We start from the raw sequence: 13,614 nt of genomic DNA on the forward strand, positions 1-13,614 counted from the left end.
CTGACCATCTTTCTTGTCAAAATGTTTATCAAACTTTACTGTTCAGCTTTATATTTTAATAAGCCTCAATTTTAAAAGGCTACTTCTGTAACTATATGAACTACATGAGGAGTTAAATGTTAGCTAAACTTACTGCGGTAATCATTTCATAATATATACATATAGCAAATCATTCTGTTGAACACCTTAAACATGAACATTACACAGCAAATATACCTCAATAAAACTGGAAAAAATACTAGTACCATCATAGGAAATGTGGTACCTTAAAATATGAAATACTCTACTCAATATGGCATCACAACTTTCTACATGGAATCACACAAAAAATAAAAATTTAAAACAAACAAGCTACTTGGTTAAGTACTAAACAAGACGGCTTCTTCTATGCCACACTTGCCTCAATGAAAGTATACTTCCATGCCAAGAAAATCTAACAATTTTAGTTAATTCAACTGCACAGTAATACAGAAAATGTAGTTAATTGATAACTGCCTTTTAAATTAGAATATACCCACATTTAGAAAAAGGTAACTTTTGAACACTTAGTATTATCAGTCAATGCTCAAGAGACTTATGTGCGTTATCTCATTTAGTCTTACAATGTAGGTGCTATTGTTAGCATACCTATTTTACAGAGGGGAAGTGGAACTTAGATTGTGTACCTTATTCTGCTAATAAATGATAAATCTATTCTTTGAACTCAGGGCTCAAGAAAGATCCTTAACTTCATTCCTGTTTGAGACCACTGTCTCTAGTTACAACAGAAGATCTTAACTAATTCAAAATCCCCAGAAAATTAAGGTTACATTATAGTACAAACTTCATAAACAGTGACTGAATTTCCCCTTTAGACTTCTCTTTAATATGACAAAATAATTCTAGACCCTGAGCTTTCCTAAACCTTTCATCATTTATGGTGCTCTCTGCTGTACCTACCCATTAGAACAATTTTTAAAAACATTAACAATGTACCAATTATTTTCAAAAGCCCAGAGATACTAATCAAGTGATCCTAATAGTCTTAAACACTACCCTTAAACCAAAAGATAAATGGAGATTGGGAAACTTGCATTCTAAAGTGCCACCATCTAGATAAAATTACTCTGTAAATTAGAGTAATTTCAATCAGAGCCTATAAAATTGAACATTTTTCTCAAGACCAGAATTAGAGAGTAACTAGAAGATAGTTTAAGGGCCCAAACTCCACATGGCAATTCAACAGCAAAATGCAGGCAGTAGGGGCTAGGGACAGCAGCAACATTTTAGAAAGGCAGTAATAAATAAAATTACAAAATGATTTACCTATTCATCTTGCTGGCCATTCTCCCTTAACACAAGATTGTAATTACTCTCAAAAATCACATGCTCCTTAAAACCTATTGTCTTTACTATATGGTATCCTAAGTTTCAAGCTAACACATTATATATTAAGAAAAACTCCAGTGGCATTTCATAAGCATTAGAAACCCACAGTTTTTTAGAGGATACTTGCATTTATGACTATAAACATCATTCCCCCCCAAAAAACCAATGTGGGTGTATACTTTATTAATTCCATAACTCATTAACCAATATTAAAAAAAATTAGTCTCAAAAATACAAATGAACACTATATTTTAAGTGCCACATCAGCTATTCAGTAAAGTATCAGATGTATTTTTTTTAAATAATTAAGCTATACTAGAGTGTATTTAATACCCTGCACTCAGCAACATAAACACAAAGTTATTAAATGGAGGAAGTGTAGGCAGGAGATTTTGCTTCAGTTGCATGACAGGAAGTACAAGCTATGGAAGTTTAGAAACAGGAATACCAAGTTCTGTTTTAGCACAGGAAAGGAAAACATGGTGGTAAATAAGGGCATAAGAGGAAGTTTTTCTTAGTGAACAATCTGTCATGTATCCAAAATCATACCAAAAGTTTAAAAAAAAAAAAAAAAGAAAGGAAGGAAGGCCTTTTTCACTAGGCTTATGTGGTAAAGTACTTCGCTAAGTACACTGGAGCCTGGAGTTTGCAATTTCACTATAATAAGACTGCTTAGGGTCCACATTTTACACATCCAAAGGGACACAAGGGTGGCTTATAACATTAAACTGTTAGTTTCATATCTTAAAGTTTGATCATTAACATTTTCATAGCAATACATGATAAATCATTTTTATGTACGTAAGTGTCACAATATGAATATACTTAACGCTACTGAACTGTATACTTAAAAAGCGTTAAGATGGTAGATTACAGGTTTTGGGTTTTTTTTGTTTTAACCACACAGGCCGAAAGTGCACAAGTTAATGAGAAATTACTCAATTTATTTATAGTAACTTGTTATGTAAATTTCGATTACTCTGAAGTGAAATTCTTATTATGCTTAATTTTTAGTAAAACTGTTGTCGTTTTTAACAGCTAGATTCGTTTTATGTAATTAATTTTTAAAGATACTTCCATACACAAGCAAGTTCTTTAATTGTGAACTACAGTGAAAGTGAAGCACTATTCTCAATTAGCATCTTTCAAATCATCTGAATTACTTATTGCCATCAAATACTAGCTATGAAATTATAAGTGTGTTTCTACTTAAGCTGATTCCTTCATTCAGTGAAGTGCAAATCTCGAAATTAAGAGAGCAAGATCCCTAAATGAATAGGCTTTCTTAAGGCAGTTGCAATTTTGGATTGGGAAGTAGACAACACTTGCCACACCTCAGCCTTTAGCACGACTGTGGCCCAGAATGCTAAGGTCAATTCTCCGTTCTCGCCAGGCTCAGCCCTACCAAATTCGTCAGGCTTTTGTGAGCTGCCACTAGATTCTGTTCAGAAAAGTGTACAACCTAGATTACTTTGGTAGCTCAGGAAGGGCCTGGAATAACCAGCTTGGCCACCTCTGGAAAAAGTCTCCGGGAAAAGAAAACTGGGAAAACTTCAACTTTGCGCAAACCCCCTTTCAATCACATGTAGCTCCCCTCCCGATGAAGTACAGCGTTCTCGAAAGATCTACACCTTTCCAACTCAAATGTCATTCCCAGATCAGCTGCTTGAGGGGCAAGCGGCGCTCAACCCACGCCCTCTTCTTCGAGCACCTTCTCCCAGGGCCAGTGCTGGGCTCAGCTCACTCCGCAGCCCCCTTCCAAACCCTACATGAAAAAGGGCCCTGGCCCAAGACCCCGCCCGTGGACAAGGCTGCCCGACGAGTCAGCCCGGGGCTCCTGGCCGGGGCGGCTGTAGCCACCAGAGGGGGTTCGCTAGTGGGTTGGCTGGGGACGACCACGGAGGGCGGGAGGGGGTCTCCCTGGAAGGGGAAAAGACGGCCTCACCTTGACCCTGATTTCGTAGGTGGTGAAGCGGCCCCGGCCGACCCCCACCGTCTGCGGGTTGCTCACATCGATCTCGAGGAAGTTGCTGGGCGGCCCGTAGGCATCATTAAGGTTCTGGGGCTTGGTGATCAGCCGCCGGGTGTCCGCCACGGTCTCCGCCATTTCGCTGCTGCAGCCGCCGCCGCCGCGGACTCCCTCCGCCCCCTCCGAGTTCCACCGACGCCGCCGCTGCTGCCCGCCGCGGGGACACCGGGCTCGCGCACAGCGGTCGCGAAGCGAACGAGCACGTAGGACAGGCGTTCACCCAGCGCGCGAAGCCCCTCCCTGCGTCCTTTCGGCTTCCGCCTCTTATGCCCAGGGGAAAAACAGCTGACTCTCCGGGACGCCGCGACCTGGGCTCGGAAAGCCCAGCTGAGGCCGCGGAGGGGGACTGCAGGCTAGACGGCGGAGGAGCGGCGACGGTCACGGGACTTCTGGTCGCGAGCAGGTTCCGGCCAGACTACAGCGCCCATAATGCACCGGGAGGGCGCGTCGCCGCCTGGCTGCGGCAGAGGTGCTGCGGGACCTAGGGGCTCGGGGGTGGGCGCTTCCTGTCTTTCTGCAAGCAGCTTGGGCTTGGAGCGTTGGGAGGGACAACGGAAATGGTCTTCGCGGCCTTGCTGCGGGGACAAAAGTTAAACGGCGAGTTTTGGAGGGTGTGCCCGCATTCGAAACAAAACTGTCGCAGCCTACCAAACGTCTCACCGTGAACCACTGAAAATGCCTTTCTAGGCAACCATTAACAAGTGCCTCACGTCATGATTTTGATATCAACTTGACAGTTTGACCATACACGTGTATGGATTGATAAACGGAGGGAGATAAAGTAGTAGAGTGGAATACAGACAAAAGACCTTGGCAGATCACAGCACTAAGGTCACACCATTTGGGGACTGGTCGGCTGTCTAAAACAAAATAACGTAGTGAGTAGGCTGAAATCTGCCTTTCATGACCTATTTTGGGTGACCTGCAACTTTCTTCCCTCATTTCCCTAAAGTTCCAGTAAGTTCAAGACAAAACAAAAACGTATTTTTACAATATTTGAAATGAAACTCAGATAAGCCTTTATAAGAAATGAAAAAAAAAAAAGCTAAAACAAGTAGATGGTAGTTCATCTCTAGCAAATGCAGATTTGGAACATTGAGGTAGAAGGATAAAAATCTACTTAGAGTTGTCTCTGTTTATGTCATAGCTCTGCAATTGTATCTACATTTTTAAAAGTATGTTGAGGGGCGCCTGGGTGGCGGAGTCGGTTAAGCATCCGACTTCAGCCAGGTCACGATCTCCCGGTCCGTGAGTTCGAGCCCCGCGTCAGGCTCTGGGCTAATGGCTCGGAGCCTGGAGCCTGTTTCCGATTCTGTGTCTCCCTCTTTCTCTGCCCCTCCCCCGTTCATGCTCTGTCTCTCTCTGTCCCAAAAATAAATAAACTTTGAAAAAAAAAAAAAAAGTATGTTGAGTTTCAGAAACCTCATTCACTTTAAATAATTGGATCTGTCCCTTAAGTTGAAAAATTGCCCAGATCATTGGCAACCTAATGACACTAGGAGCAGTTGGAATAAAGAAATTACTTTAACATGATATAGACTATTATCCAGAAAACTCAACATTTGTTGATTCAACACTTGTTTGTTGAAGGTCTAGTAGGTGTTTTTCAGTTGTACATGCTAGAGAGCTAAGGGCAAATAAGACTGAAATTCTCTAAATTCATCAAGTTTATAGTGTAGTATATGGTCTATCTTGGGGGGACATAATAAGTCAGTAAGTCAAATAAATAATAAATTTGCCAATATGATTGGTGCTGTAAGGAAAGTAAAACTGCAAAAACAAAGAACAAAAAAAAAAAAAAAAGGAAAATAAAACTGGGATAACGTAATAGAGAATGAGACAAGCTCATTAGACAGGGTGGTCAGAAAAATCCTTTCCAAGAATATACCTCTTTCAGAGAGTAAAGGGAATAGCAGAATAAGTATGCTCAGACAGGACTCTGCTGGGCCTGTGTCCTGTTGCCAGAGACCAAATGGGAACTTGGCTTGTATTATTACAACAGTGAGTTCAAGAAATGAGTACAGATTGTGGGGGAGGAAAAAAATTTCATTCTACCCTTTAAGATCTTCCAGCTGGTTTGAGAGTCAAACTGACATAAGACAGATTAACAGGAGAAAAACACCAACATTTAATTACATGCTCATGGAGGCTCAATGAGAATGAAAACTGAGATCCAAAGAAATGACTAAGGCAGGCAGTTTTTATACTTTTTAGACAAAAAGCCAATAAATCTGTGAAGAATTGACACAGAGCTTAATTAAAGCTTGGGAGCTTTAATTAGTAAGGAATTCTAAGCAGAATTTGGGCTAGGATGATAGATTAGTAAAAAGTACCAAGGTTTTTTCTATAGCATTCTAGGCTTTAAAGTCCCTATCTCTGGTGATAAGGCTTTTTTTTTTTTTTTTAAACTTAGTGTGAAAAGGATACCTTTCATGTGGGAGATTTATTTCCTGCTTTCAGGGGGCAGAGAGAAGGGTCTGACTGTGCTTGCACTCACTGTTTCCCAAGTAACTTTTATTTAAAATAACATGCCAGGGGCACTTGGGTGGCTCAGTCGGTTAAGAGTCTGACTCTTGATTTCAGCTCAGGTAACCATCTCACTGTTCTTGAGTTTAACCCCCCATCGGCTTTCTGCTGTCAACAGAGACCTGCTTTGGATCCTCTGCTCCCCTCTCTCTACTCCTCCCCTGCTCATTCTCTCTCTTTCAAAACAAACTCTAAAAAAATTGAAAATAATATGCCAAAGTAGCATATTTTAGGATGGTGTGCTCTTGGCCCCTACAAGATGACACTTTGAATTAGAGTATATGAGAACTAAGAGATCAGGAACTGCGGCATTGTGCTGTCATCTGTGACACTTGAACAAAATATCCTGAGGTGTTCTCATAGAAAGCTCCTGTCTCATTCATTGAAGGCCACTCAGAGCAGTTTTGGACAGCAGCAACAGTTGCCTGCAGTGGGAAGCAGTCAGAGAGGATAGTAACCCAGCATTATAGCAGTCATACAGCTAAGAAGAGCTTCCTGGTATAAACATTGGCAGGAAAATTGTTTTTCAGGAGATATGATTGTATTCCTAGAAAGACCCAAAAAGAATAAGCTGCTAGAATTAACAGGAGAATTTAGTGACTGAATGAAAGTAAAGACCCTATTTATAGTTTTTCTCTGTCCAGGCAATGTCTAGTCAGAATGAAGACTATATCTATTTTTAGTTATTAGAATTAGAAGAGGAATATCCATGGTGTATTGGTGAAGATCACAGAAAAATATGTCCAATATATTATCTCATTTGGGTAAACAAACAGAACAAAAAAATAATAAAGATATGTACATCTATATGTACATATTTTTGTATGTTCATGGGAAAAAGTGTGGAAAGATATATAACCAGGGTATTAATACTGGTAACTCAAGAGAGATTGGCAATTGTAGTGGGGATAGGAATGGGAAGACATCAGCATATTCCAGGGATAGGCTAAGATGTTAGAAATACATTACTAATTTTATGTTTTCCTAAGTGCCTAACATTAGAAAAAATAAATTATAGTGTGCCTGTATTACTATGGGACCATGAGAGATAAAAATTGTGTCCCTTCAGTAGTCTATTAGGGTATATATAACACCACAGGATACACAGTTTTGTATCTTATTTCACTTAACAATGTATCTTGAAGATAGTTCCATACTTGTACAGCAGCAAAGTATTCCATTATGCGGTGTGCCATAATTTAACTTGTCCCCTATTAACAAATATATATGGGGTCTCAACCTTTCATTATTACAGTATTGTGATGAATTGCCTTGAATATGCCATCATTACACACACATGGTATTATATTTATAGGATAAATTGCTGTGAATGGAATTACTGGGCCTAAAGGATATACAGTTATAGATACTTATCAGAGATATTACAAAATTTCCTCTGTACAGGTTTAACCAGCTTACACCCTGTTCAGCAATGTACGAAGGTACCTCTTTGTCCATACCTTCACCAACATGAAGTGTTATAAAACTTTTTAATCTTCACTAATCTAAATGGTATTTTTATTTGCATATTCCTTATTCAACTGAGCACAGTTGAGCATCTCGTCATATGTTTATAAGCTATTCATATTTCCTTTTTTGGTGATGTACATGTTCAAATTCTTTGCCCATTTTTCCATTGACTTCCTTTTTTAATGTTGGAGTTTATTAAATATTAAAAGGTAACCCTTTCATGTGATATAAATTGCAAACATCTTCTTCAGTTTAACTTTTGACTCTGCCGATAACGGTTTTTACCGTGTACTCTGTATTTAACTTATGTAGTGGAATTTATCAATCTTTTATGGGCTTCTGAGTTTTGAAGCATGCTTAGAAAGTCCCCCTCATCTTATAAAAAAATTTTTTTTCTAGAATATTTATGGTTTTTTTAAAATATATTTGATCTATCTAGTATTTCTTTTAGTATAAGTATGGATCTAAATTTCCCCCCATTTGACTACCTAGTTGTTCCTACACCATTTATTAAGCAATCTATTTTTTAAAAATCTATTATTTAATGATTTGAGATGGTTTGGTTATTAATTTCTGTTAATGTTTATTTATTCTTGAGAGAGAGAGAATGCAAGGGGGAGAAGCAGAGAGAGAGGGAGACAGAAGATCCGAAGCAGGATCAATAGTCAGCAACAGAGCCCAATGCGGGGCTTAAACTCATGAACTGAGCTGAAGTCAGATGCTTAACCGACTGAGCCACCCAGGTGCCTGGAGATGGTTGTATTATCACACTTAAAGTCACGTGAGAATTATATTTCTCATTCATTCCTGTACCTGAGACTGTATCTGGTGTAATAAAAAATATATTAGTTTTTATCCCTGGATCCTAGCACTGAGTTCCTAAAACCTTTGGAATTTTCTGAGTGGTAAGAGTGTCTTTTGTTATTTCTAAGGAGCCCCTTTTGATCACACCTGAGTTTATGTTAATGAGGTGAGTCAGGGCAGGTCCCCTAGATGGCTTCAGGATGGGAGCTGGTCACCAGAAAGACCAAATACTTGAGGAGAGGATGGGAAATGTTAACCCCCTCCCCCACCCTCATCTCCTGGAAGGTGGCAGGCGGGAGAGGAAATAAAAATTCCACACATCCCTTCCCCAGACCTTGCCCTATGCATCTCTTCCATTTGGCTGTTCCTGAGCCAAATGGAAGAGACAAACCAGCAAGCATAAGGAAAGTGTTTTTCTGATATCTTTGAGTTGAATTATCAAACCTGAGAGGGAGGAGATTATGAGAACGCCCCAAATGTGTAGTTGACTGGGCAGAAGTGGATAGCTTTGGCACCCCGTTGGAATAGGCTGGTGTCTGAAGTGTTCAGGCAGTTTGTGTCAGAATGGATTTGAATTGTTGGACACTGAATTGGTGTTGGAGAATCAAAGGCTTTGGAGATGATGTTACTCTGTTCTAGTTGCACATCAGACAGATCCTTCTCCTCTCAGAGGTTAACCTCTCTACTTCCACAGTCAAGGAGATCAGCATGTGGTTGCTCCTTAAACAGTCTAAGAGTTTGGAGTCTCTGGGAGGCTTATACTTTAGCTAAATACATCTTAACACTGATTTTCTTTGTATATTTGTTTACAGTTTTATTTAAAGAGGCTAAGTGTTCCTGAAACTGGAGGTAGCCAGGCAGGCCCTGGTTTCATACCCCACTCAACAAAGAAAACCTACGGGTAAAGTGACTCTAAGTGTCAGCAGGCAGGTTAGTAACCACCTGCTGTGTTTTAGGCATGCCCTTTGAGGAGTCTTAATTCCCACCCTGAGATCCTGTACAAAATATCTCTTCCAAAACAAATAATTCTGCCCCCCCCCTTTTTTTTTATTTAGTGCCTCTTCTGTTTTGGTAAAGCAGGCAGTGTCCAGCTGGTTGTATTAACATCAGAACCACTCTCTTTTGTTTTTTTCAAATTCTTCTCCACTAATTATTCCTTTTTTCCTATATCTTCTCCATACTCTTTGTGGTAGCCATGAGAATGTGCCTCTCAGATCTCCAGCCTCAGGAAACATAATTAACCTATGGCCTCAGCTGCTGTGCTCTGATTTTCATTACTGCATTTGCTCCAAGGCCACATTTCCCATGAGCTGCTCCCAACCAATGGCTGAAGACTGCTCAGACATCAGGGATATAAGTCCTATTCCTGGGAAAGGAGGGATTCTTCTGATAGACAGTGCTGGATTCAATGTCTAGAAGTCAGAAGCACCCATGACAAGGAGCTATTCCTGTTTTTAGTTGAGTGGTTGATTTCAGGGCCGGGGAGGGGCAGGTACAGGATGCCTTTTGCAATAGGGCCCCTGACATGCAAAGTAACTTATTTCAAACATGTAAGGACAGGCAAGCTTGGTATACACCTGGATCAGGGCAAAAATAAGTCCTCAGCTGTGGGAGCACTGGAAACCAGGATTACCAACTTTCTGACTAAAAAACTACCAATGTTATCTAGAGCAGTGTTTCTCAAATATTAATGTGCATACAGATCACCTGGGGACCTTGTAAAATGCAGATTCTGATCCAGGAGTTCCAGGATGAAGTCTGAGATTTTATATTTCTAACAAGGTCCAGGTAATGCCAATGCTGCTGGTCTCCAGACCACAATGAGTAGCAAAGATCTAGAGAATTTCAAGAATGCAAGATTAGTTGATGAACTGGTGGGGTGGGGAGCGAGTCCCATTCCAGAAACAGTGGCATCATATGGTCTCTTTAGGTGAACAGATATGTTCCTCTTTGGACTTTTAGGTCCTTCTGGCCATTCATGTGACAAATATGCACTGAGCATCCACAATAAACCAATGTTTTTGGTACTAGGGGAAGGAGGAGCATGGAGAAGAGGGAAGGTGGTACACAAGACACAGTTCTTGCTTCCAGGATCTTTCAGAATGGTCATAGAGACATAAAAATGAACAAGCCATGTGAGTGGGGTGTGATAAGAGCTGTATTGCCCAGTCTTGAGGGTAGTAAGGGAAGAATGCCAGAAGGAAGTGGCAAGAAGACTAAGACAGAAAGTTGGCGTCTGACGGCCAAGGTGCCTGTGATGGGGTGTGCATGTGTGTAGGAGGTGCCTTCTGGAGATAGAGATAAACATGCAGGGGCCCAGAGGAAAGAAAGAGCATAGCTCAGGAGCTACACATAGTTCAGTGCTACTGGAATGAAAAGGGAATAGAAAGGACTAAGGCCAGAGGGACAAGGCCATGAGGACCATACAGTCCATGTATATGGTTCTGGATGTTATCTAAAGGCATTCTAAAGGAAACCACTGAATAGGAGTGATTTGATTTGATTTTTAGTTTAGAAAGGTCACTTCGGCACAACTAAGATGGTTAATGGTGGGAATGTAGAAAAGTGAATGGACTTGAAAAATATTTACCCCTGCTTGACCCTACGAAAGTACTGCACTAACAATTGAAAACTGTTCAGACCAAAAGTTTATGAGATGCCAAGTCAAAGGAGGATGTCAGGATACAAACAGCGCCACAACTCTTATTGGAACATGGAGGGCCTGGCAAATAAATATCTGTGGATTGGTGCTAGTGTTCTAGTGAAAGATCTTAGGCACCAGGACATACACTCCCAGGCATACCAGGTTGATTCCTAATTGTATTTGCAAAAGAAGTAAACTCTTCTAACTACTCATTTGGAAACATATCTGCATAAGAGATATATTTGTCCAGGACCTGTGGGTTGGCTTTGGTAGAGAGCTTGACCAAACCTGCTGGACCAGGGCTTGATCCACTAAGCTGTCTAATGCTCCCAAATCTATAAAGATCTCAACTTGGAGTGGGTGTATCACTACAATACTTACCATGCATCACACCACACAGATATCCACACAGATATCACACAGATATCCGTATGCTCTTTCCATTTGTTGTCTTATTGTCTAATTCAAGCTCAACATGTCTAAAATTGGTCTCATCCTATTTGCCCTTACACAGTATCTCTAATATTTAAATCCTTTTTGCTGTAAATATTACTTTTTGTCCACCCCTGACTCCCCTGCCATAGCTTAGTTTTGGTTGATGTTAGACTGCAAAGATCTCGTACTTCCTTATTTTCTCTAGCCTATCCTATCCATTATGCATAATACTAGCATGATTTAAATATTACTATTCTGATATGTTTTTATATTATAAATATCTCTTGGCTATATAAATGTGTCTGACTGGAAGACAATACTATGAGCAAATCAATTCTATTTAATCAGGGTTCATGAGAGGAGATGGGCAAAATACTTATAGCTGTGTAACCCTACAAAAGTACTTTGCTTGTCACTGCCTCCATTTCTTCATGTATAAAATCAGGAAAATATTAGTACCTACCTTACAAGGTGGTTATGAGCATTGAAAGAGTTAATATTTGTAAAGCAATTAAAGCAGTGCTAGACACATGCTAAGCCCTGAAATCTATGTAGGAGTCTGTAAGGAAATCGATTTATCTGGAAAGAAAGAACATGGATGGAAATTCATAGGATGAGGCCCTGAACGCCATTATCAGGAATGACTGATCTTATGTGGCTAGGTTTGTGAGCAGAGGATAGTGAATGTTGTATCTAGATGAAATCTAGTAGTGGAAAGCTTGATGATCCTCTTGACCAGAAACCTGAGCTTAAATCTATTGACAGAATGTTTCAAAGCCTTGATTTATTTACTGTTGTTTTAGATTCAAAACATTGGTCACAGGCATTTCAGTGTAAGGTAATGTCAATTAATTAGGTCCCAGGTAAGACAGCTGTCATAGGAGGTTTACGTTACTATAGCTTACATTTGAGAAAGTCACAATTTTCAAAATATGGTTAGTTCCAAAGTATATTTTTGATAAACCAGCTTGGATACTGCATTGTGGATAACAAGGTTAAATAAAGGTTCTAATAAGACAAACAGCGACAATTTAAATAAATCAGATGTTTTTGCCGAAGATTACTCTGTGATTTTCTCCAATTATTCATGACATTTCACCCATTCATATTGTGATCTGCTTTAATAGTGGAAAGAAAAAAAAACCTTGTCTCCTTGTTTATTCTTTGTTCTCAAGGAGATAAGCTGTTTATAAAGATACGTTATTTGTTATTTAAATCACTTTTACTGAAGTTGTTTATTTCCTTGTTTCAGTTTCTAAAAATATTGCAACAATTGCAATGCTTCATAGAGATGTCTATTCAATTCAAAAATGATTTGTACTGAAATTCTTTGCTAAATGGGCACAGGTGCTGATGTGTATAACATGCTAGAGTGAGTCAAAACTAATAAATGCTAAAAAAAAAAAAAAGATAAGGGGGATATACTTGTGTCAACTTTTGAAATCCGCAATTAAAAACATTTTAGACCTAAAGTCTCAGGTATTTGTAAAGGTTATCTCTATACTTGTCATTTCATAACTATTTAATAATAGTAATAGTAATAATGATAATAATGAATTAGATAACACCAAAACTCTAAGCAGAAAAATTGCATAATTTAAATCCAGAAATCTATTTCTTAGAAAATGCCCTTTAATCACTTCATAGACTTTCAAGATCATAATTATTATATAAAAGTAATTACATTAGAAGATAATTTACCTGGTAGTAAAGTATCAAATTAAAGCTGAAAAACAGTACTTGTAAACAGAATTATATTTTTAAAAAATTGTTGAACAGCAAACATGGCAAATTATATCTCCTGCTTCTCTCTTTGCTATGCATAAAATTACCTCCAGAATAAATTCTGGTAATCTGATACTATAATGCTTCAGAGTAATATAGTATATCGCTGTGTATTACAAGTCTTGCATATCAATGTATAAACTCAAACTATGGCATATCCTAGGTAATCAACAGGACTGATGTGTAAAATAAAGCCAAAGGAATTTAATATTTTAAGGGACAGTTGATTATTTGTAAGAACTCAAGCTTCAAAATCCAGCTGAGTTGATTTGGACTAAAGAAATGAAGCCTGGTACCATAAATTATAGTATGTATTCCTGCTGAGTAAGCCCTGGATATTGCAAACTTGGGTCTGTAGATGCACATCTCTCCCTTTGAAGTTGATGAGAATTGCTTGGCCTAAGTGAGATACATGCTGGGAAAATTGGGCCCTTACAATTGGTGTGTATAGACATTAGAGGTCTCATGACACTTTCCTCATCTGTTCCCTTAGTTTTCTGCACAGTCTTGGTTTTGGCAGAAGATACTCAACTTTGGAATGAACCCTTCTTGA

The 13,614-nt window shown here is 39.2% G+C and overlaps 1 protein-coding gene across 1 annotated transcript in view; it reads right to left on the reverse strand.

The window, feature by feature from the left end:
* Positions 1–4,436, reverse strand: part of SNX3 (sorting nexin 3) — a 50,393-nt gene extending 45,957 nt beyond the window's left edge. Inside the window, exon 1 of the mRNA XM_043592061.1 lies at positions 3,314–4,436. Within this exon, the coding sequence (XP_043447996.1) occupies positions 3,314–3,475 (162 nt within the window). The 5' untranslated portion in view covers positions 3,476–4,436. The remainder of the gene's footprint in view (positions 1–3,313) is intronic.
* Between the last annotated feature and the right edge of the window lie 9,178 nt (positions 4,437–13,614).

Source organism: Prionailurus bengalensis, chromosome B2 (genome assembly GCF_016509475.1).
Source record: "Prionailurus bengalensis isolate Pbe53 chromosome B2, Fcat_Pben_1.1_paternal_pri, whole genome shotgun sequence".
In the NCBI taxonomy this organism is placed as follows: Eukaryota; Metazoa; Chordata; class Mammalia; order Carnivora; family Felidae; genus Prionailurus; species Prionailurus bengalensis.